The 24,710-nt window shown below is 36.1% G+C and overlaps 1 protein-coding gene across 7 annotated transcripts in view; it reads left to right on the top strand.

Annotated features, from left to right (window-relative positions):
* The first annotated feature begins 69 nt into the window (after positions 1 to 69).
* Positions 70 to 24,710, top strand: part of LOC142354699 (CLIP-associating protein 2-like) — a 214,256-nt gene continuing 189,615 nt past the window's right edge. For 6 of the 7 annotated variants that reach the window (XM_075407068.1, XM_075407070.1, XM_075407069.1 and 3 more), the window contains exons 1-7: positions 70 to 286; positions 631 to 884; positions 20,256 to 20,331; positions 20,444 to 20,487; positions 21,068 to 21,124; positions 21,231 to 21,325; positions 24,376 to 24,451. In XM_075407068.1, coding sequence (XP_075263183.1) covers positions 690 to 884; positions 20,256 to 20,331; positions 20,444 to 20,487; positions 21,068 to 21,124; positions 21,231 to 21,325; positions 24,376 to 24,451 — 543 coding nt within the window. In that variant the 5' untranslated portion in view covers positions 70 to 286; positions 631 to 689. Of the gene's footprint in view, positions 296 to 630; positions 885 to 20,255; positions 20,332 to 20,443; positions 20,488 to 21,067; positions 21,125 to 21,230; positions 21,326 to 24,375; positions 24,452 to 24,710 lie in introns of all 7 variants that reach the window. The other variant, XM_075407063.1, reaches the window with a different exon arrangement.

Raw genomic sequence — 24,710 nt, 5'->3', positions numbered from 1 at the left:
GTTGGTGTTTCAAGATGATGCATGTGTTAAGGTGCATTAAGCTTCGATTCACTGTTTTAACCACCTTGAAATCTGTCTTGAATTTTCAGATAATGTATATGGCAGCGAGAAAGAAGGAAGCTACATGAATGTGCTACAATTCAAAAAGATTTCCAAGTTTCCAGTCATATTAATACCTGTCGATATAAAACAATATTAGGTCCATTAGATTAGCGAAATTTAACTTATTTTATAGACTAGAGAAGTCGCAGTTGATTACACACGGTTATCTTAGAGCTCCTTCGAGGTATCTATTGTAATGAGAGAATTCAAACTCAACTATTTTTTCAAATTTCAAGCAGAAGAAGATAATCAGTCGTTAATTAGAACTCAACGTTAATTCGCAAACTAATTTTGGAACTGACTTTGAAGTAATTACTTGTACAATAATATAGACTTAATTGCACCTCCCCTTTTCACAGTAAAGTGCTATATAACAATATTTATTTTCTAACTGGGGGAGGGGTCAGACAAGGCGGTCGGAAAAGGCGGGAAGGGGGGGGGGGTTTGTGGGGTGGGGAGAATAGATCCAAAATCTTGTTAGTGGATTCTTCTGTTGTGAGATCAAATTTTGAATTCTCTCATTACTAGTGATATTTATTCTACTATTTCTCTCTCTGGACAGTGAAGTTTAAAAACACAATTCAACAATGGCAGCTAATTCAGAAATGTGGGAAAAGGCAAACGATCTAGTAGAGACTGCATGTAAGCAGGACAACAATGTCAGACTGAAGACTGGTCCTCAGTTGATTCTGTTTCTGGATGGAAAGGGAAAACTGGACAGTCGCCAGGCTGACCAGTTAATAGATGCGATGACCGATTGGCTGCAAAGCTCCAATTTCAAAGTAAGATTATATTTCGTCGTTATATAGAGATGCGTCGGTTCTTTTCACCCTAATTTTTCCTGCATATTTCACTCCTTCATTATTTCATTCCCCAATTTGGCAGTCGGCAGTACAAACTTGTTTAATTGCTCTCGAAGGAAGTCTGGTGAACGTTATGGTGACCGTGTTGGCCGTTTATGTGCAAAATTTTCACATGACCGTTTTGACTTTTCGATTGAGTTTACGCCCGTGACCTTTTCGTTTTGTGTGATCTAAATTTCTCGCTCATTCACATGTGTCAGCAGCTGAACTCAGCAAGCGACCATTCACTACTAAAAGTCAAATGAAAAATGCACCAAAAATGCTGTAATTTTTTCACTTAATTTATAAGTTATAGTTGCATATAATAACCTCTAACGACGTCAAGTCAACTATTCAGCTGGCTATGATTGCAATCATCTTTTACTACTACTTGGTATCTTTTACAGAATCTGAGGTTTCTATTATCTTAGCTCTCTCTTAACTTGGGTCTTTCTTAATTGATATTAGGATAACATAACCTAGTTTAGATTGACGCCAGAATTGATTAATAGCGGCGATTTAGCACTGATCTGCGATAAAAGCAAAAAAAACTGATACCAATCATTGTTGTACTGTTGGTCGTTTTCTATACTATTTTTGTGAAAACAATTTTACGTATTTGACTTTTTGTTGCTGTTCGACATGACTTCCCAATTTTTGTGGGTTCTAAATTGTTAGTACTGAAAATTTATGGAGCTGTGCTCGATATTGTGCTCTAATTGGGGTCAGATTACTGAATTTAAAGTCCGGCAAAAAGTCGAAGCTGGAACCATAGATCATTGTAACTAATCTTTTCTGCGAATTATTTATAAGGCGCCCTCATCTTCTCAGCTGGCTCTATTATAGTGCTCCTATTTTTACGATTTAAAGAATTTGAATTGTATTGGTGTGCTGACTTTTTTGAAGATCTGTCCACACTTTCGTTGACCTTTTCCTGTCAATGACTAGTCAAATTAGAGTTGTGATTTCAGTCACGCTGGAGTAGAAAGAGGATCAGAATCCCGGTAATTGTAAGGCGCGACTTTTTCAAAGTGAAGTGAGAGAATTCTGTTTAAACAGCCTTTCGCTTTTTGAGGGAGGATTTTTTCCGCCGTCAGCCTCACCTGTTATTTAGGTGCCCTCCTTTTTTATTACAATTGAAAGAATTTGAGGGAGAATTTTTTGCACGTGCGGCAATTTGACTTCGGTTTTTGTTGGTTTTTTTGCACAAATACTGTTTAAATATAAAACGTGTGTTCAGTATAGCATAGTTGCAGTTGTTTAAACCACTCAAAAAGCGACCAGATGTTTTCAAAGACTGTGATGCTATTTGTCTTCATGAAAAAATTTCTTTTTCGTTTTATTTTTATGAATGATAGATCTCAATGGCTCTTTTGAGGCATGTTCAAAATAATTACTGATTTCGAGTTAAGAATTAATGATTTTAACGGCATTGACACTAACTGCTTTCTTAATAAATTAACATTTTTCCGTGTTTAATAGCTCTTTTTATTGCATTTTGAGATGGATCTTAGTTTCATTATGGACAGTTCTTAAAGGCATTTTGATAAATTTAAAGATTTTTTGATATTAAACAGTTTTAACTAAATGACACCACGTGCTTTCGAAAGTTTTTTTGGACTTTGCCCTTTATTTATGTTGTTGTGTCGCTTAATCTCATTAAGGATTCGTCTCATTGGCTTTTCAATTAGGCCTACTTGAACAAAATTCGAAGCTGCATGTTTTGAATTACTTTTGCACGACTTCGAAAATTATTCGAGTTTTCAGAACATGAACGGTGTTGTTATTGTTTTTTGTTCTTTTGTTTAGTCTCATTAACGATGGGTTTCATTTGCTCTCAAATTAGGCATAATTGGATCTATTTAATGGTTTAATTCGATTTATTGTTAATGTTTTAATTAGCTTCGGCAGTGTTTATTTTCGACTATTTCTAACTTGTGATTGCTGCCTGCAGTGGTCTCTACTTTGGTTGTGTGGTCTCCCAATTGTTGTAATTTAAATTGATATGTTCTTTGTTTTTGTGGTTAGTCCAAAAGAGCAGTTAAAGATTTATTCAACGAACGACTGTTTTTCATAAAGTTTAGGCAAAAAGCGGTGAGTCATACACAGCTATGCGTAAAGAGAAGGCGCTACCAGACAGTACCTGTTCGCGCTAAACATAATGTTCATAAGTGAGAATTAACTAAGTTGCAGCAGAAAGTAAGTTTACTGCATGAATAGTACCCATATGGTTAGAGAGACCGTTTGGGATATATGATAGTACTGATATAGTTTAAAAGTGTTTATATTAGTATGTAGGAACGTCTTGGTTGCGTGTGTTCCACACTTCCCCTGCTTTGGTAATTTTTAGCTGATTAACAGTCGGAAGTTTGATTTAAGCACTCGATGTCATCTGTCCAGAGATGAGATTGGGCTTGTTTTGGCCTGCTGTAGGAGGCATTTCTGATGGGGCGGTGCTGTATGTTGATTTTGGACTCGCATGCGAGGCTTCATCCTTATGGGCCAAGTGTTCTTCGTCAGAGCTGATGTGTTCCATCGATGTTGGGGGTTGTTCTTGAGTGAAAATCCTTGTAGATTCAGCTGCTATTTGTAGTCCCTTGGGTGCCAGTATTGGTTCCATTGGTGTCATGGGGTGGTCTTCTGAATCAATGACTATCGTAGTCTTTGGGCTATCTGGGATTGTAAATACAGTCATATCTGCGTTTTGAGCCTTCAGTAGTTTTGATGTTTCTTTTGTAGGAGCCTATGTTCTTTCCGTCCCATTGGGTGGGGTGTCTTGATTGTCCTCTTTGGCCCGAGTGGGTTCGGTACTTTGTTCTGCCCCTTCGGGTTTTTGTGCTGGTTGCGTTAGCTCATTGTTCGTCTTCCTTATTCTATGGACCATTTTGTCCATTGATTTCCTTTTGGGCCCTAGTTGGATCATGAAGTCTTTTGGTGAATTTGAAGTGACGATGGTTATCGGGCTTCGTTGTGGGGTATCAGACACTAGGTTTAGCACCTCTACTGTATCCGAGTTGCTCCACCAGTCAAGGTCGGTGCTAATTAACGACGATTTCTTTTTCGGTTCTTGTCGGCTGTTTTGTCTGTGCCGGGGCAGCCTGTTTTGATTTTATATCGAATTGTGACAGTTTTTGTGTCGTTCTTTTGGTCGATTTGTTCTTTCTCTTAGGGCTCTTTGTGTTGGCTTTGCGTTGTGTTTTCTATTGCTTTTCGTTAGTCTGGGAAGGGCCCGGTTGGTCTCTTTCGTTTAGGATGTTCTTGAACTTGTCTCTTGTGTCCTGTTGGGACGTTGATTGTTGTTGTTCTTCTGCTTCTTTGATTTCTTCATCTAAATAAAATTTTTGCTCTCTGTTTTTTCTCCCACTGTTTTGCATGCAACGAATTCCATTAGGCGTGGTTTTGCTTGCATTGTTCTTACTAATGTTCTTGTATCTGTTGCTATTGATATATCGCTCTTACGAACTACCGTGTTTTTCCTTGTGGGAGTATCAATTGTGATGGTGTGTGGGCTATAGTTTGTTATAGTCCTATCTGGGACTATGTTCCATAGAGGTTTAATTGTTCCCAGTGGTTCCTTGGATCTACCCATTATGGTTTTGCGTGCTACTTGATTTTTTAACTAGTACTGATGTTTTGTCGCCAATTGTGATGCTTAGTTTGTCGGGTGTTATACGAGTTGGTGAAATATGCTTACGTTTAAACGAGGTATTTGGTTGCTTGTTGGCTAATGGTTGGTTATATGAGTCCGTGTCCGAGTTTGTGTCGCTTCTGTACTGTATGTCGACTTGGGGTTCAGAGTTGGAGTCATTCAGTTTCTTCTTATCTCAATAGAATGGTTTTATTTTTTCATAATTTAGGTTTTTTGAGCTTGGTTTTGTTAGGATGTTCGTTAGTTGTGTGTTTGAGGGTCTGCCAAAATGTGCTTCGAATGGTGTTATGCGTGTAGTTGTGTTTGGTATTGGTTTAATGTTTTCTGTAATACATGCGATTTTGTCTCCTAGTGTTTCTTTTTCCCATACGGGATCTATGTTTAGTACTGAGGCGCCGTTTTAGTGTTTGTATCATGCGTTCTACAAGGCCTGTGCCTCTATGATCTCCTGCTGGTGCGAGGATTAATTTGATGTTATTGTCGTTACAGAATATTTAGAAGTTTCGTGACTTGAATGCTTGGGCTTGGTCGCACCTGATGGTACGGGGTTTTCCGTGAATTTTTATGTATATTTTTAGATAGTTTAGGGCTGTTTCTGTATCGCAGTTGTGGTATGCTTTTGCGTGAAGATATCTAGAGTATCTGTCTATTGAAACTAGTATATTTGTGTCTTTATTGTTCTCAGTAATTGGTCCTATGAAGTCTAGTTGTAGTTCTTGATTTGGTTCGGTGAGTGTTTTTAGTTGTGTGGATGTTTTTTGGGATTAGTGGTTTCAGATTCTTACCTATTTTCGTGCATGGCTTGCATCTTTGTGCTATCAGCACAATTTCTCGGTGGATTCTAGGAAACCATATAAGTTGAGCCATAAACATCATTCTGGCTTGTCCCGTATGAGGCTTATGAATTGACTGTAGTGCGATGTCGCGTAATTCGGGTGGTAAATATAACTTGCTATCGTGAATTATACATCCGGTCTCATTAACTGAGAGATCTTTTCGGAATGTATGCCAGTATTTAGAGTAATGTTTTATTTCGAGCCAATCTTTGTTGATAATCAATTTTCGAATTCTAGCGCTTTGGTTGTCTAATTTGGTTGCTTCTGCAATAAAATGTTCGTTTATTACTTTGTGAAGGTTTGATAATTCCATTGGGTTTTCGCCCGGTTGGGCTTTTTCAAATGGATTTTCTGCCCGATTGGGGTCCAGGGGTTCAGTTCCTTTGCCAATATTTGATGAATTGTCAGTTTGTGTACCTATCGTATTTGAATTTTTGTTTGATTGCGTTGCGCTATCATTGTTAACTAAGTTTGGGTTAATTTGGAGAGGAAGTGTATTCATTTTGTTTTTGGATCTGAATCTTTTTACGATTTGTTCAAACGTGTTTTTGGTTGGTCGATTTCTTGTGCAAACGTTTACTTTTGTTTTTGAATTTGATAACAATGTGGGTGTAAAAAGAAGCGACTGATTTTGATAACATTTAAGGCTAAAAGCGTGGTTGCTTTTGCTGTTGTGTTTTCTTTCGTTCATGACGTCATTGTGCTTACTGGATTTTGTCGCGTTCTGATTGGTTGAAATTCTCTGTGCGTTTTTGAGTGTGTATGTGAATGCATTTATAGTGTTAATGGCGAAATTCTTATCATTCTCTGATATTGGTGGTGCTGCAGATATTAGGTATCTGCTAAAGTAGTCTGCGAAGCCCGTATTTTTTCCTGGTATGTGATTAACCGTGAAAGTGAAAGGAAGTAGTCTGTCTACCCATCTGGTTAGACGGCTTTGGTATGTTTTATTTCCTGTTGTTTTTTAGGGACGACAGGAGGGCTTGGTGGCCTGTTTGTAGTAATCCGACGACCAAACTACTGCTAGAGGTTCTAGTTCATTTATGCTGTATTTTTGTTCATTACTATTTAGAAATCTACGGGCATATGTTATTGGTTGCCAGTTATTTTCAATCTGTTGTTCAAGACATGCTCCTAGGCCGTTTTTGCTTGCGTTGCATCTGACCCTTGTGGGTTTATTTGTGTCGAAATGTTTGTTTTCAATTATATTTTTTAAAGCATTTTTTGTGTTTGCGAATGCGGTGTCGTGTGTGTAGTCCATTTTAGTTTTGTGCCTTTTGTTTTTTTGTGGATAGTAAAGGTCTCAGTGGGGCTGTCGGGTCTGATAGGTTTGAAATACATTTTATCATGTGGTGAATGCTACCCATAAAGGAACGTAGTTGTTTGAGTGTATGTAGAGGTTCCATTTGGGCTATAGCATTTGTTTTTTTTTGTCGTTATTATCCCGTTCGGGTTTATTTTGTAGCCTAGCCATGTAATTTCTGTTTGTAGGAATTCACATTTTTGTAAGCTTATTGCGAGGTTTTCTTTGTCTAGTTTGTACAGGACTTTGTTAATTTCAGTTTCGTGATCCTCTATTGATCCTTTAGTGATTATTATTATGTCATCTAGAAATGCATGGGCTGAACTGATATTATTTAATGTGTAGTTAATTGCCTTTTGAAACGTTGCGGGTATGTCCGTTAAGCCGTAAAATCCATTTATAAATCTGTATGTGCCGGTTGCAGCTTCTCCCAAAATGTTAAAGTTGCAGTGTTTTTTGTCCTTTTGGAGTGGTATTTGGCTCTACGCATATTTTAAATCTATTTTGGAGAAATATATTGTGCCTGTTTTGTTTTGTAATTCGCGATTTTTTTTCGATATCGTGTCCATGAGGTGGTCGATGCTTTGCATCTGGTATTTGTTTTTGTGAATTGCGTCGTTTAATTCTTTTGAATCTAGTGCTAATTTTATTGAGTTAACACTTTTGACCGGAATTACTAAAGGACTGATAAAATATTCGGCTGAACAATTTCTCGGTAGATTCTAGGAAACCATATAAGTTGAGCCATAAACATAATTCTGGCTTGTCCCGTATGGGGCTTTTGAATTGACTGTAGTGCGATGTCGCGTAATTCGGTTGGTAAATGTAACTTGCTATCGTAAATTATACATCCGGTCTCATTAACTGAGAGATCTTTTCGGAATGTATGCCAGTATTTAGAGTAATGTTTTATTTCGAGCCAATCTTTGTTGATAATCAATTTTCGAATTCTAGCGCTTTGGTTGTCTAATTTGGTTGCTTCTGCAATAAAATGTTCGTTTAGTACTTTGTGAAGGTTTGATAATTGAATTGGGTTTTTGCCCGGTTGGGCTTTTTCAAATGGATTTTCTGCCCGATTGGGGTCCTGGGGTTCAGTTGCTTTGCCAATATTTGACAATTTTCAGTTTGTGTACCTATCGTAATTGAATTTTTGTTTGATTGCGTTTCGCTACCATTGTTAACTAAGTTTGGGTTAATTTGGAGAGGAGGTGTATTCATTTTGTTTTTGGATCAATCTTTACGATTTGTTGTTCAAACGTGTTTTTGGTTTGTCGATTTCTTGTGCAAACGTTTACTTTTGTTTTTGAAGTTGATAACAATCTGGGTGTAATAGGAAGCGACTGATTTTGATAACATTTAAGGCTAAAAGCGTGGTTGCTTTTGCTGTTGTGTTTTCTTTCGTTCATGACGTCATTGTGCTTACTGGATTTTGTCGCGTTCTGATTGGTTGAAATTCTGTGTGCGTTTTTGAGTGTGTATGTGAATGCATTTATAGTGTTAATGGCGAAATTCTTATCATTCTCTGATATTGGCGTAGCTGCAGATATTGGGTATCTGCTAAAATATTCTGCGAAGCCCGTATTTTTTCCTGGTATGTGAATAACCGTGAAAGTGAAAGGAAGTAGTCTGTCTACCCATCTGGTTAGACGGCTTTGGTATGTTTTATTTCCTCTGTTGTTTTTTAGGGCCGACAGGAGGCTTGGTGGTCTGTTTGTAGTGTTCTGACGACCAAACTACTGCTAGAAGTTCTAGTTCATTTATGCTGTATTTTTGTTCATTACTATTTAAAAATCTACTGGTATGTGTTATTGGTTGCCAGTTATTTTCAATCTGTTGTTCAAGACATGCTCCTAGACTGTTTTTGCTGGCGTTGCATCTGACCCTTGTGGGTTTATTTGTGTCGAAATGTTTGTTTTCAATTATATTTGTTATAGCATTTTTTATATTTGCGAATGCGGTGTCGTGTTCTGTGTAGTCCATTTTAGTTTTGTGCCTTTTGTTGTTTTTTTGTGGATAGTAAAGGTCTCAGTGGGGCTGTCAGGTCTGATAGGTTTGGAATAAATTTTATCATGTGCTGAATGCTACCCTTAAAGGAACGTAGTTGTTTGAGTGTATGTGGAGGTTCCATTTGGGCTATAGCATTTTTTTTCTGTTGTTATAATCCCGTTCGGGTTTATTTTGTAGCCTAGCCATGTAATTTCTGTTTGTAGGAATTCAAATTTTTGTAAGCTTATTGCGAGGTTTTCTTTGTCTAGCTTGTACAGGACTTTGTCAATTTCAGTTTCGTGATCCTCTATTGATCCTTTAGTGATTATTATTATGTCATCTAGAAATGCATGGGCTGAACTGATATTATTTAATGTGTAGTCCATTGCCTATTGAAACGTTGCGGGCATGTCCGTTAAGCCGTAAAATTTATTTCTAAATCTGTATGTGCCTGTCGCAGCTCCTCCCAAAATGTTAAAGTTGCAGTGTTTTTTGTCCTTGTGGAGTGGTATTTGGCTCTACGCATATTTTAAATCTATTTTGGAGAAATATATTGTGCCTGTTTTGTTTTGTAATTCGCTAATTTTCTTCGATATCATGTCCATGAGGTGGTCGATGCTTTGCATCTGGTTTTTGTTTTTTTTATGAATTGTGTCCTTTAGTTCTTTTGAATCTAGTGCTAATTTTATTGTTGTCACTTTTGACCGTAATTACTACAGGACTGATAAAATATTCGTCTGAACCCTTTTCTATTTGAATGATTTGTTTGTCGTCGACTAATTTTTTCAATTCTTCTACCTTGTCAACTGGGTGAAGTGGGATTTTTCTTCCTTTGTGTTTAGTTGGTTCGAAGTATTGTTTGAAGGTCAATTTTGCTATATGGTTTTTGACCTGCCCATGCGTGTACATAGGTGCGGGTATTTTTTGAAAACTTTTTGTGCGATTGTTTGACTCTTATTTAGGTTAATATTACATATTTTCTCACCTTTTGTTTTTGTGCGATTTGTATCCCTAGTTTTTGGAGAAAATCTCTGCCCAGCAGGTTCACTGTATTGCGTGGTACCACTAGGATGTCACAATTTCTTGCGGAGCTGTTTCCAGATGTGATGTAGATTTGGATGACACCTTGTGTTTTTATTTTGCGGTTGTTGAAGCACCTGAGCTAGCCCAATTGGGTTGTTCCTTTGTTTTTGCCGAGTTTTGAAGTCAGTTTGTCTGCGGTAGATTGATATGAAGCTCCGAAGGCTTCCGGTGTCTACTAGCCACAGTAATTTTGTGTCGCCCGTGTGGGTTTCTATCCAGAATTCTCCGGTGTTGGATTTATCGATTTTGTTGATCTTTTTTCTGTCCAATTTTTGATGAGGTTTATGGTGTCCCAATCATCTATCATTTCACGTATATAGCATTGTTGTTGTATTGGTAAGTGTTTGGTAGGTTTCTGTTTTGTATATTGTTTTTGTATTGTGTTCTTTGTGGGGGTCGAGGTGGCATTTCTGCTTTACACATTTTAGCATATTGGCCTATTTTCTTACAGGTTCTGCATATTTCTTGTTTTGCTGGGCATGTGTTTAGATGGCCTGGCACGAATTTTTAGCCGCATTTCCAGCAGTCTGGTATGGGGCTCGTTTTTGGTGTCTGTAATATGCCAGCTCTTTGTTGAATGTTGCTGCGGCGTACGTAATGTACTTCGTTTGTCCCAATCGGGTTTGTGTCAATGTTGGTTCTGTTATTATTGTTCATCTTTTGTTGGTTCTCTTGACTTCGTTCACGTGCTAACGCATATTGCAGTGTCCCGATTGGGTCTCTATCTTCTGATAAGAGATCCGTTTGTATTCGTGCGTTTCTCATTCCTTGAAGGAATATACTTTTCACTAGGTTTTCGTCTAGTTCCTCCCAATTGCATAGTGCTGCCTTTTGTTTTGAATTTTTCCGGGGGTTCGTTTACTTCTTGTTTACAGTTAAAGAACTGGTATCTGTCGAATGTTTCGTTTCTCACTTCTCTGAATGTTTCTTTGAGTTGTTCTATGAATGCATCTTTGGTGCATTTTGACATTTCTGTATGTGGGTCCCTTTGGTGGAAGATGTTGATTGCTTCTTGTCCAAGTGGGAGATCTATGAGGCTGTTTGTTTTCGTGTCTGCCTCGTCCCATGGCATGTTGTCTACGTAGGGACCTTTATCTTCTATGCTTTGTCACTGGTTTTGCCAGTCCACTTTTCGGTTGATTTTTTTTGTTCTCTCTGTCTTTTTTCTGCTGTGGTCTCGTCCGATGTTGTTGGCTCGTATATAAGTTCTTGAGGGTAATCTAGTTCTGCGCTTGTGGTGCGTGGTCGTTAAGTTTATCTACTTGAATGCTTTCTTTTGCTATGATCGCTAATTTAGCTGTGCTCAACCATTTTTCCCATACCATGTCTGGTTGGGGTCCTATGTCCCGGAACAGTGTTACTACGATCGGGGTTTTTGCTATTGCTGACTGCGCCATGTGGTTAGTCCAAAAGAGCAGTTAAAGATTTATTCAACGAACGACTGTTTTTCATAAAGTTTAGGCAAAAAGCGGTGAGTCATACACAGCTATGCGTAAAGAGAAGGCGCTACCAGACAGTACCTGTTCGCGCTAAACATAATGTTCATAAGTGAGAAATAACTAAGTTGCAGCAGAAAGTAAGTTTACTGCATGAATAGTACCCATATGGTTAGAGAGTCCGTTTGGGATATATGATAGTACTGATATAGTTTAAAAGTGTTTATATTAGTATGTAGGAATGTTTGGTTGCACAGATCTTGGTTGCACGTGTACCACAGTATTGATTAATAGTGGGATAAATGTTGACGAATTCATGTTTGGGTTGCATTTTTCATTTACTTTGATGCCACTTATTTTCGACGACTTTCGTAAAAATCGTTTTTTTTTTTGCTAAATTTTCGTTTTTTTCTTCAACGGTTTTCTACAAAGCTGGTGTTGGCCGTCTAAATTCCCTTTGCGTTAAAGTTTTTGAAGTTGACGTTGTTGGGCATAATGATTTTTATAATGGTTTTTTCTAAAAGAATAAATTTATTTTTCTATTTTTAGTGTGTTTACTTTCGTTGACATCTTTGTATTTCTTTTGTTTGTCGACGGAGGCTGTTCTATTAAGGAGCTTGATATTGTTGCCTTCACTTGCTTCAATTCTCTGAATTGTATTTCAGGACTGGTCCTGCTATGTTTATCATTGTTTAAACCGGCGAATAAAATTTTGGTTCGCTTTACCTCTTTTTGCCACGTTTTCGACATTTGGCTTGAAATTTTCTTTGACTTCTCTAGGCTAGTTTCATTCTCAGCTCATTCTGATCAAAGGTCTTTTGAACTGCGCTTGCTCAGCAAAGCAATCTAAAATGAACGGGATCATTATGAAAAAAACTCAAAATAGAAACGGTATAAACCCACAAAGGCCTATTTTGGATGCCCGCTGAAATTTGTTCTACGTCTTAGTTAGCATCTCTAATGCTTTTTTGCATTGATTGTAGCTACTGTATCCTCTCGTTAAGTAACACTAGTACGTCTAACAACATAATTAAATCAAATTAATTAGCACTTTAAAAAGTTTTCTTACATCAATCAATTTCTTTTTTTTTCTGGTCTTTCAATCCCAATCGAGGTCATGGGAATCAATGGCGGCTATTTTCGACAATCTGCCGGGTATGTTTATAATTTAACGCTTGACCAATTCTTCTGAAAGCAGGCTTCGGCTGGCTGGTTTTGGTACGTACTGTTCTCAATTCGGTAAGCTACAACGATGTTTGTAGCAATTGTGGTAGTCTTGTTGTCTTTTTTTTCTGCTACCTAAATCTCGACCTAACCTATGGCCCACCCCTCATCGCTTGGTCCCCCTACCGATTAACCACACAAGACTCCCAGTCCACTCACGTCCCCTTCTCTGGAAAACCTATTGAATGTATCACAATACAAATTAGTTCCGTTTTTGGTAGCTGCCACCAATACTTGAGCTAGTTAGTAGTTATTAATAGCCGACGTCAGCCTCTCAACGGCTATTATTTAGGTGCTCTCCTTTTTTTTACAATTAAAAGAATTTGAATTGTATTGGGGCGCTGTCTTTTTACGACTCGAAGAGGAGTATTGGAGAAGTTATTTTTTTAATCAATTTTATTGGAGTGAAATTTTAAAGCAGGAAATGAAACACGTGAAAAAATTTGGAGTGATTTTCTTGCTGAACAAAATGAAAAGTGGAGCGAAAAGAGAGTGGTTTTTTTGTTCATATCGATGCTTTCTAGAGAGCGAGAAATTGAGTTGTGAAAAAAAATTCTGTAAGCCAGCAAAGTTCTTATGTTCACGTGCGGCATTTTAAAGCAGTTTTTTTTTCAATTTTTTTGGTTAAGAGGTTTGGTTACGATTTTGTTTTAATTTTATGCCGAACGTGGTTTGAAGGTTTTTGGAATTTCATATGAATTTTTTGCTAATTCGGAGGCTTTTCATGTATTTTGCTGAATTTTGGGCTTTATTTTTGCGATTTTTTGACGATTGTTTTGTTGTACTGCCTCGAATGGGTCTCGAAAAGACCCCTTTTACTTTAATAATTTTTAGGTAACAAGTGATTGCGGTTTTGTGGAATGAATTTTTTGTTGAGAAATTGACCAAAAAAATGGCGAAAATTGAATTTATTCTGAATATTTTTTTTGCACTTTTACGTTTTCTGTAATTTGGACTATATTCTTAGCCTACTGTGACTTGCCTTTTGTTTATCGAGCATCTAAATAACCTATTGGCTGGAAGTAGTAATTTTTGTTTGGATTTATCTGCTTTTGTAATATTAAAAAAAATTAAAATCTAAGTTTTTTTGTCCAAGTTGTTTGTAAGAGCTTATTTTTTTAATAGCCGCACAGCAATAGCTGGGGCTATTATTGGCCTTCTCTTGGTTTTTTTATTTCGTCGTCATGATTTTTGTTACGACCATATGACGTCACAGCCACTTTTTATTCATTCGTTCATGCAATTTCAGCTGAATTGCATGTGTGACGTCATTTTTCGCTCTTAGTGCAGCGAGTTTTTTGTTCATGCGCGTGATTAAATTTTTGGTCACACTTGACTTACCGCACTCTCAAAAATGACTTCCTCACTTTGAAATTGACTTTTATTTACTTTAATTCAAAGAGATAAGGTCAAATGGGTGTGTGTCACTCTAAATGAATGTTATTTGAGATCAGCTAATAGAGGCAGCAATAACTTATACAGATTTTCAATTAAAATATAACAGATCAGCCTTCAATGAAAAGACGAATTTTTTGGTCTGTCTTTTTTACTGTTCTTTTAACTGCCGATCTACGAATCTATTGCGGCTATTTTCTGGCAATCTGCCAGCTATGTTTCATGATTTGGCTTCAAGTGTTTTTAAAAAATTCTTACAAGTGTCTGTAGTAGGTACTAGTTGTTTTGATGAAGTAATTTTTGGCTGAGATAGTTATTTCAGGATCTCAATTTATGACAAACTTGATCAGATTTTTGATCATATTTTAACAGATATGATGTTCTTGTTTTTACTTTTTTGTTTTATGGTTTTGCTCCCAGATAATCATAATTTAGTGGAGGCATGTTTTGTCTGATGATTAGTTGGATGGCTTTCAAGTGGATTTCCACTTCGAGTCGGTTGGAGAATTCTTCGGCTATGTTCTATTAATATCTGTTCACACATTTTCATGATTTTTGAAGGAAAATTGTAGTAATTTTGGTCACGCCGAAACAGGAAGTGGAGCAAAAAAGCGAGTGGTTTTGTGGCTTGAAATTTTGTCGCTCTAATTTTGAAGTGAGAAAACGGTGTTTTTGGAAAAAATTAGCTTTCTCGCTGGTGGGTTTTTTTGTTCATATGTGGCATTTTGACATTGATTTTGTTTTTTTTTCTGTTAATTTTTTTCTGATTTTTTAGAAATGGTTTTGAAAATTCTTTGAATTAAATGTCAGAACTTGGCCTGCTATGTTTTTAAAATTCAATAGTCATTTTCCTTTGGGGCGCTGTCTTTTTTTTAAGATCTGTTCACACATTTCCATGATTTTTGAAGTCAAATTGGAGTAGTGATTTTGGTCACGCCGAAACAGGAAGTGGAGCGGAAAAGCGAGTGGTTTTGCGACGTGAAATGTTTTCGCTCTAAATTTAAAGTAGAGTGAGAAAACGGTGTTTGAACAAAAATTCGCTAGTGGTTTTTTGTTCACATGCGGAAATTTCACTTTGATTTTTACTGTTTAATCAATGAAAATTCTTTGAATTGTACGTCAGGACTTGTCCTGCTATGTTTTTTGTTTCGTCGTCTGACGCTCTTTTTTCGTTTTACATTTGTTCACACAGCAAAGCTGAAAAAGTCAAATTTTCTGAATGAATTCTTCTTCTCACTAACGATATTTGCGCGCGTGACGTCATTTCTCACCCTCTTTAGCAAAAGTTTTTAGGTTATTTGCGTGATTAGATTTTGATCATACGTGACTTACCTCACTCAATGAAACGACTTTTGCACATTAAAACTTAAGTTTAGTTTGAATTTGTTTAAGGTCAAAGGAACTCATTTGTGCAATAAAGGTCCCTAATAAGAGGCTTCTGCGAAATGAATTTTAACAAGCTTTAATAATTTACAATTATGGTTTTATTATTACAATCTTGGTTTTTTTACAATTCAAAGAATTTGAATTGTATTGGGGCGCTGTCTTAAGATCTGTTCACACATTTTCATGATTTTTGAAGTCAAATTGGAGTGGTGATTTTGGTCACGCCGAAACTGGAAATGGAGCGAAAAGGCGAGTGGTTTCGCGGCGTGAATTTTTTTTCGCTCTAAATATAAAGTAGAGTGAGAAAACGTGTTTGAACAAAAATTCGCTTTCTCGCTAGTGGTTTTTTGTCCACATGCTGCAATTTGACTTTGATTTTTACTGTTTTTTCGTTTTTTTTGGATCGGATTTTTTCTAAATGGTTTTTCCAATCGATTCATAGTCCGTTCTAGGTCTAGTTGTCTGTTTAGTCAATGAAAATTCTTTGAATTGTACGTCAGGACTTTTCCTGCTATGTTTTTTTTTGTTTCGCTTCACCTTTTGATCACGTTTTTAGTTTTACATAAATCATGATTTTCACGTTTGGCTTCTGACTTACTTCTCTGATTGTTTCAACTGAATGGATTTTAAATTCTTTTTACGCATTTAATTGCGCAATGTGGTGAATACTGTCAAAGTTGAAAGATCAAAATCAAAAGAGACGGGATAAACCGATAAACCCAGTCATTAAGTCATTGAGAATTAGGTTATCAATGTTCATTAGTGTTTGCTAGCTGACATTCGTATTAAGCTTATTAGCTTTCTGTTTAGAAGCTAATTAAGTATTGTTTGAGAATCCAATTGAAAGTGCACGCCAAATTAGAACACTTTTTGACACTGAAAAAAAGAGAAAAAAATTCAAAGAAAAAAAATTAATTTCGGTCATTCTATCTCTTCTTTTTTTCTGTTTCAATCCCGATGTGTATCAAGAGCGTCAGCCGCGGCAATTTTCCGGCAATCGGCCGGCTATGTTCTTGTGATCGTAACTATTGTGTGTTATGTCGTTGCTCTTTGAGTCCTGTCGTATAGAAATGGCGATGCGCGAAGAAATTTAGCTGTGTTAGGTTGTTTTTCACCGTGGAAATCTCGAAAACGCAATTTCGCTATTTTTCATGGCACTCTTTCATGGTTCTCGTACCGCTTTAATGCTCTGGAGGTCATTTCTTAAACTAATTTGCAGCTGAATTGCTTGATAATTTTTATTATCATTACTTAACCCCGCTCTTTAAATGACTTCAACTCTAATGCTAAGGTAACCGAAGCCTACTCAAACGTTTTTAATTCAATGAATGACTCCTTTGTAACGAAGGATGTAAGTAACGAAACGAAAGCAAACAAAATAATCAAAAATTGTTTTTTGATTAAATTGAATAAAGAAAACTTCTCATAGTTATCGTATTTTGCATCAGCAACGCTAATTATCTGTACTACTCAGCTCGTAATTTCATGGCGCATTTTTTCGGTAATATGACGGTAATTTTTATTTTAATCGATAATTAGATCTCAAAACTAATTCGTTTGAAGGAACGTTGGTTCAGGTTTAGATGGATTGAGTGATCGTTCATTGATTGAACTCGCGCCAGCGGATCATAACATTATTTTTAATATCAGTCAGTGACTGCACAGTTGCTTCGAATTTCTGGCTGATTATCTTGAAACTATACGCGATTCTATATGCCAGGAGTTCTTAGTAACTTCAAATAGGGTCTCTTAACCTATAATTAATGAGTGACTAGTTGTCATCAAGGAAGTCATCAACTCCATTTTGTGGTTAAAATATCTTGGTCACATAAATTGAGACCTGTTGTTCTAAATAATACTGAAGTCCTCTCAAATTGGGCGATAATAGTTATATTAGCTGACTCAAATAATTTGCTGTTAAGTGCTTTTACATGTTTTTGGTTTGCGTATTTATTTATTAATTGCTCTTGAATGAAGTTCGAAGCAATTATTGTAAACGTGCGTGTCTTTAGTTTCGCAAAATTTTCTTTTGACCTTTTTCTTCTAGAGCATTCTTTCGATTTCACTTCTCGATTGACTTCTTATTTTTTTGAATTGCGAGTGATTTGAATTACGCGCCTTCAGAAATGAAGTCTGTTACTAAATTAAAGCCAATTGTGAGTGATTGCCGTACCTAGCGCTAGTGTAGGGTAGTAGTTATTTTCCCCGAGACTTACCCGAGAGTTCTGGGTTTTTTACCCTTCTCTAGTCAAGTATTTGCACCATAAAGGTTTCTCTAGCCTAGTCGTTCGGGAGAATTTGGTTCTATGTTAGTCAGTGGTTTGTTCTATTTTTAGAGAAGTTTTGCTAGATCAGAACATGAAAGTCTTTGGTGTGAAAACTTCTGACAATTAATTGGGAGCTGTAAAAATTTAAAGTGGTTTTGAGAATCAACGACAAAATTACTTGCATTAAGTGTCACACGTTGTTGAGAACGCAGATTGTACGGACAATTTAGCTTTATTTTTAGGGATCTATTCCGTTCCTCTCCTTCATCCCAGTGATTTGCCCCAACTTACAATTTGTGTTGTTAACTAGCACGTTACTATCTACAAAAGTTACTATCTACTCCAAGGCGCCTCCAAGGAGTGCGCCTTGGAGGCGTAAAAGTGATATGCCCTTTAAGCTTGTGGAAACAGATGCAGAAATGGTGATAAATTTGATAGTACAAACTATCGACCAATTTCTGTAACTCCAAGATTTGCGAGAAAATCTATGAGCGTCTCCCTCTGACTCAGATGACGGATATCATTGATAAGCATAAAATTATAAATAAGGAGCAATTTGGATTTCAGAAAAAAAGTCAGCAACAGATGTCATTTTACAACTAGCAGAAACAGTTTCGTCTAATTTAGATCAAAACAAAAAAACTGTTACATTTTTTCTAGATCTTGCAAAGGCCTTTAATTCGGTTTCGCACAGCATTTATCTTAAAAAATTGAAATATATGGTTTTTCCCAGGAAGCGAAAGAATTGCTGTTTCTATTTCTTGCCAACTGCAGACAAAAAGTAATACCTAATGGCATGTCTTCTGATTGTGAAATTGTGAAACACGGTGTTCCACAGAGAACTGTTATAGGACCACTCATTTTTAATTGCTCTGGAACGTAGTTCATAGCAATTATTGTAAATGTGTGTGTGTTTTTTATGCAAAATTTTCGCTTGACAATTTTGACTTTTTGAGTGACTTTTACGCCCTTGACTTTTTGCATTTCGCGTGATCTAAAATTCTCTCAATCACAATTTCAAGCAGCTGAACTCAATTGGCGGCAATTTAATACTAAAAGTCAAATGAAAAGTGTGCCGAAACTGGTGTCATTTTTTACTTTAAATCTTAATAGTGGTATATGTTAACCTCTAATGTTGTTATTTGAAGCCCACTACAGAACTTCTTAGTCCCATTGAGGCTCCCCCACGACTGAAGCAGGCTGCAATTGATTAGAGCTCCCACTGGTCGTTCAAGAGCTATTCTTTCGACGTTTAGTCGGTTATGTTTATGAAAAGCTAAATTAATGAAAAATTGCGTAATTGGACTTTTAGTCGGTTATTTATCTTTTATATGCGAACGGTTTTTCGTCTATTATAAACACAACCGTGAAAGCCATTGAATTCGTAGAGGACGCAAGTACTGCCTGTTGCGGAAATAAAAGTAGTTTACATGGAAAAATCAATGAAATTTTGCAGTAAACAAAAGAATGTGGAGATGAACAAACTGTCTTTGGATGCAAACAAAACCGAATTAATCTTTTTTCGCGCTATAATTCTGATTTTGGATCTACTTATATAAAAACGAAGTTCTCACAACCTAAAAATGTTGCACATACCTTGGTATTCAAACTGACAGGAACATATGAGCAGCTGAATAAAACCTTATGAAACATGGCTCATGCCATAAGATCAATGTACCTAATAAGACATCAAATTCCCCTAAATGGGCGCATTCTTCTTTTAAAATCTCTTGTGCTTTTACACTTATTGTCTTCTGTAATCTTTTCAAAATTTGTCTACCAAAATCTTGAAACGCGTTAATCGACAGATTAACTGGGTTATAAAGGTGTGCTTTCGCAAAAAGTATGACAAGGCGAGAGATCTTCTAATACAGACAAAGATACTACCAGCTGAGCTAACAATAGCAAAAATGTCGCGAATAAAAATTCATTATGACTTATTACCAGAAAATTTTTACGGGTATCTGAGTCTTCATCTAAACACTCGAACAAAACAATTCAAAATTAGGCAAATTGTGAAAACCAGCTTTGGAATGAATTCGATTGTTCGTCAATGCGTACAAAAAGTGAATAGATTAACACAATGGCTTCGGTTGGCAAAAAATGAAAATATTTTTAAGAAAACGTTGAATGAATTCTTGCTTTCACAACATGAAAAATTTTCTTTGAATAGTAACGTAAAATTTATTTTTATTTTTAGGAAGAAAACAATCAGAAGAAATTTTGTGATATTTAAAGAAAATTTATTGATGTTTATCTTTTTGCTTGAAATTTAACCATATGGTTATAATTTTAATTTACTTGTTGCAAAAAAAAGAATAGATCAATTTTTAGGTAACTTTTTGGGTGTACTAACGTCGTTATTCAAAGAATTAAATACCAAAAATCCTATCATAAACATGATCTTATTGCACTTAAATTAGGCGGTGCTTGGATCAATGAGTTGTAACGTTTTCGAGTACTGTTTCCATTCTTGTTCGGGATTAATTTTTTTTTTAAAATTTGCAAAAATAAACATTCATCAGAAGGCCTCTAATCATTTGCCTCCTGGTCAAAATTGAACATTGTATTGATGGAGCTTCTATTTTTGGCGGAGGTAAATTGTTGGAATAAACCATCTGCAAGCATTGACAATTGACGTGCTTTTCTTTCCTGGACAAAAAAGTGGAAAATTTATAAAAGGCTGAAATTGTATTTTTTTAAATCCCCTCGCTTTGTTGCCAACTTTGGCTTTTCTCTGTTTTAGATTAGCCTTATGGCTATTGACGTCTTCAACGTATTAGTATTCAAATTGGCCTCTATAGACAGACATTCGCCTACAAGTTAGTATTTGCCTCATTTATTACCAGCTAGTTATAACACCTACAAGGAAATTAAGCTATCACTATCTACCTTGCTTTATTTGAGGTTAGCTTGGGTTGTGATTTTTTTTAGTTCTATCGGCGCTTCTGGAGACGTTAAAAACGAGCAATGACCAGGTAAGATAATTTTATTATAAACACACTTTTGTCACCTTTAAAGAGCATCAAAAGGGCAACTGAAAAGAAAGATCAATTAGACGACAAAAAGAAGTATCGAATCTAGTATCGACAGAAAAATGTCGATTTTGGTCAAGATAAAATTTTGGTATGATCAAACGTACTTTTAACTTTGTCACAATTATTGAGTTAAAATTGCAGTTGATATTAGTGATGGTATTACGTGACCGGTCGGCTTACTTTGCTGTTATCAATGACCTCTATTTGCTCCTGTTTTAATAATCTAAACTGTTGAAAGTTAGCTTTGGCTTTTCGCTCTGCTGCTAACTAAAATTCGCTCCGCTGCTACTCCGATGCAGCTGAGCTATTTCGTAATGTTCTAGCGATATTATATTGCTACAAACTGTCTGTACAATCAAAAAATAGACGCCTAAAGAAAGTCTTCAATATTTAAGGATGCTAATTGTCGACCAGTTGGTACATAAACCAAACCCCCCCCCCACCCGCGCGCCCTTCATTTTAAACCATGCGTTGTCAAAGAAGGTTGATTTGCAATAACATGTATTTGATATTTTTCCAGGTGCGTGAACAAGTACAACACTTACTTGGTGCTATAACAGACAAGTGTACGCCTGCGGTACGTATTTACAATTCAGTAATTTGATGGAAATATTTCTGAATACAGTTTTTAGGAGGCAGTTATTTTGTGGCGTGTGTGATGGATATGGTTGTTTTATTTATAGGTTGTGGCTGATAAAATATGCATTAATGGCCTCACACACAAGGCGTGGAGAGTGAGGGAGGAAACGCTTGTGTGGATTATCAACACTTTAGACATGTAAGTTTTGTTTACGGTGCTTACCAAGTTCGTTTACATCTTGTGAAAAATAATGGGCGGTGGGAGGGAAAACTAGGGAAAAATTTGAAAATTTTGCAGTTTAACAGTTGTTGGAAATAGGCCAGGCATTACAAACGTCTACCGGTGCCAAATATTTGTAGAGTGCCAAATATATGAGTAAGATCAATCATTTTCACAGCTGGTTTGCACTTCTCTTGTCTTAATTCATTGTGAAAAGCGAAATATACAAACTTACACTTAATCCCTCTAATTGGCGAGTAAGTCATAGCGATTTTCTTTGAAAGTTCATCTCGGTTAAAAAAAGCCAATCAGACGTTGAAGAAATCTTGCTTTTGGTTGATTGATTTGGTTTTAATTTCCACAGCATGCTAATATTTTGCAAAAGAAAGTTTGTGTCAAAATCTGTCACAAAGATGAGCTGTTTTAAGAAAAGATGAACGCAGAATTTAAAATAAGTTGTTTTAAGCTGCCAAGTTACACATTATTAAATATAATTTTAATTCTGAATAAGTCGGCTCAGTAATGTGCGTTCGTAAATAATTTTCCAATCCACTCATCCAAATTATTAGTTTAATTATCTACCAAATCAAATATAGATAGGAAACAAATTTTAACTTAACTTTGTAATTTAACTGGATGTATTCTCTGATAAAAACACGTTAGTAACAGCAGTGATGTTACTACCAGTTTGGTTTATTGTTTTCGTTCACTAGAAAGGTCACGAGTTACACCTAGCATCTTATTAAATCTTTAGTTGCAAAAAAATGAGATCAGCTTAAATCCTTTGTCGAGCTGAAAGAAAAACTATTTGAGCCAGCAAGGAACTAATTTTGCCAATAATCAGAAATGAGATTTTGTATTTAATTTCTGCCCCGTTCTCAAATCAAACCCTGTTCTCAAAGATTTATGTCTTTCAAGAAAAAAGGCCCTACAATTTGACGTTGGGTTTACCCCTATTTTCAATTACTTTTCAGTCTCAATTTAAGTTTTTTTAAGTGAGTGCAAAAATCAGTTGATTGAGAAATCATTTACGCTGAAAAATTGATGGAACATGCAGTAAATAATGTGAGGCAAGAGCCCAACTTCAACGGCAGATTTATAGGATTCAGCAAAAAAGTTGATCTTTGACCTTTGACGCGTGCTCGAACGGTTGTAACAAACAGTGAAAAACGAATTGTGATCGAATTAGAACAAGATAAGAGCACAGTTAGCGAATTATAATCAACAAATGAAAAACGGTTGAACTTGACTTTAAACGTTTTTGCCATGAAGTCAGCCTTTGATAGTTGGTAAAACATGCGGAGTGAAAGTAAACAGAAAAAACTTTTGGTTAAGGAGAAACCCCTTTTTTGAAATATAAAGCTACTAAGTTTATCAAAACAATATGTTTTATTTTGAATGAATTTATACTGCTCAGGTCTAGAACAACATTTCTCGGTAAAGCCAATGGGAGAAATACGAAATTGGCACAGAAGATTTTTAAAAATTATTTGCTTCATAGTTAACAAAGAACTCATAACAAAAAAATCAGCAAATGAAAACCATTAAATGACACCGAGGTTCAAAATATCACTGGTTACAAGAGGTTGGTAGTCATTACAAATAGAAACCTTGGGGACAACTTTAAAAAGCCAATGAAGCCTGTTCGGTTATCGAGAATAAACGACAATGCAGAAAATAAACAAGTATTTTGCAACTCGAAACTTTAATGTAAAATTTAAAACCACGAAGCAGTTTTACTTGGTTTCACTAGAAATCAGATACAGCTAAAACATTAATTTGTGTTCCAAAATATATTTTTTTTCGAAGTAGTCCAAAATGCAACCATCAATTACAATTCTTTTTCTCTGGAAAACGATGATTTGACCAATAGTAGCCTGGCTATAACTCCATGTCTATTAAGGACACGGGATTGTGTCAAATAATAACATATGCAACCAAAAATATCTGAAGTGGCAAAAAAGGACGCTAAAATTAAACAAAATTGCTTTAAATGGATTTTAATCAGCAATTAACTCGCAAAACTTCAGTTTAAGCTTGAATTTTGATAGTTATTAGAGGTTTAGCTAATCATCGCTGCATTTGATGGATATTGTCTGATCAGTTTGCTCGTGAGAAGTATATGTAATTTGACCCGGATATAACTGAATTGGTGCTTTTTAGTAATTGCTCTTGAACGAAGTTAATAGCAATTATTGTAAACGTGTCTTTTTTTATGCAAAATTTTTGCTTGACAATTTTGACTTTTCGAGTGACTTTTACGCCCTTGACTTTTTGCGTTTCGCGTGATCTAAAATTCTCTCAAGCGCAATTTCAAACAGCTAAACTCAATTGGCGGAAAATTAATACTAAAAGTCAAATGAAAAGTGCTTCGAAACTGGTGTCATTTTTTTGCTTTAAGTCTTAATAGTGGTATATGCTAACCTCTAATGTGGTTATTTGAAGCCCGCTATTGAACTTCGTAGTCCCATTTAGGCTCCCCTTCCTCCCCCCCCCCCGACTGAAGCAGGCTGCAATTGATTAGAGCTCCCACTAGTCGTTCGAGAGCAATTATTTCGACGTTTAGTCGATTATGTTTATGAAAAGCTAAATTAATGAAAAATTGCGTAATTGACCAATTTTTTTAATCAAAGAATTTTAATGAAGGAAGACACCTGTACTGTCAACTAATATCTGACGAGAAACTTTTGATGTCAAAGAGAACTGAAAATTTTTTTCATTGAAATAAAAATTTTCGGGTCTTTCCCATTATAGCCCCCATAAATTTATAGTCCCGCATTATGGCATAATTAACATATTTTTTGTGGGGGGTGGGGGGGGCTATGGGTTATTGACCACTAAGCGTGGGGGGGGGTATAATGACAAAGACCCAATTTTTCATTGATGCAGCTCTGAGAAGTCACTCTAATGAATAAGTATTATCTTAAATGCACTAATTTGAATGACAATTAAGGCATAGAAATGAAGAAATGCCTTAAAACTGTTTAAACCTTTCCCATTGGAAGTTTCACCGTTGAAACCTGTTTTAGACATGGCAAAGAGGGTTTGCAAGTGAGCAAATTTGTGCCTCAGGTCTGCAACTTGGTTGTGGATGCCAATGTTGATGTAAGTTGACAATTTTAATGCTGCAGTAACTCAAATTGTGTTCTAATATTGCGAGCGTTGTGTTCTAATATTACGATGTTTAAAGTTCAATGGAGCATAAGTGCAAAGATAGTGTAGTCAGCTTATATTGATTGATAGCCGCTCTCCTTTTCTCGGCTGGCCATTATTGTGGCCTTTTTACGACTCGTAGAGAAGTATTGTGGAGCGTCCTTTATCGATAATTTTTTGACGTGTATTTGAAACAGGATTTAAAAGACAA

The sequence above is a fragment of the Convolutriloba macropyga genome, chromosome 15, assembly GCF_964194025.1.
Source record: "Convolutriloba macropyga chromosome 15, txConMacr16.3, whole genome shotgun sequence".
Lineage (NCBI taxonomy): Eukaryota > Metazoa > Xenacoelomorpha > Acoela > Convolutidae > Convolutriloba > Convolutriloba macropyga.
This window is presented reverse-complemented; position numbering and strand designations above follow the sequence as displayed.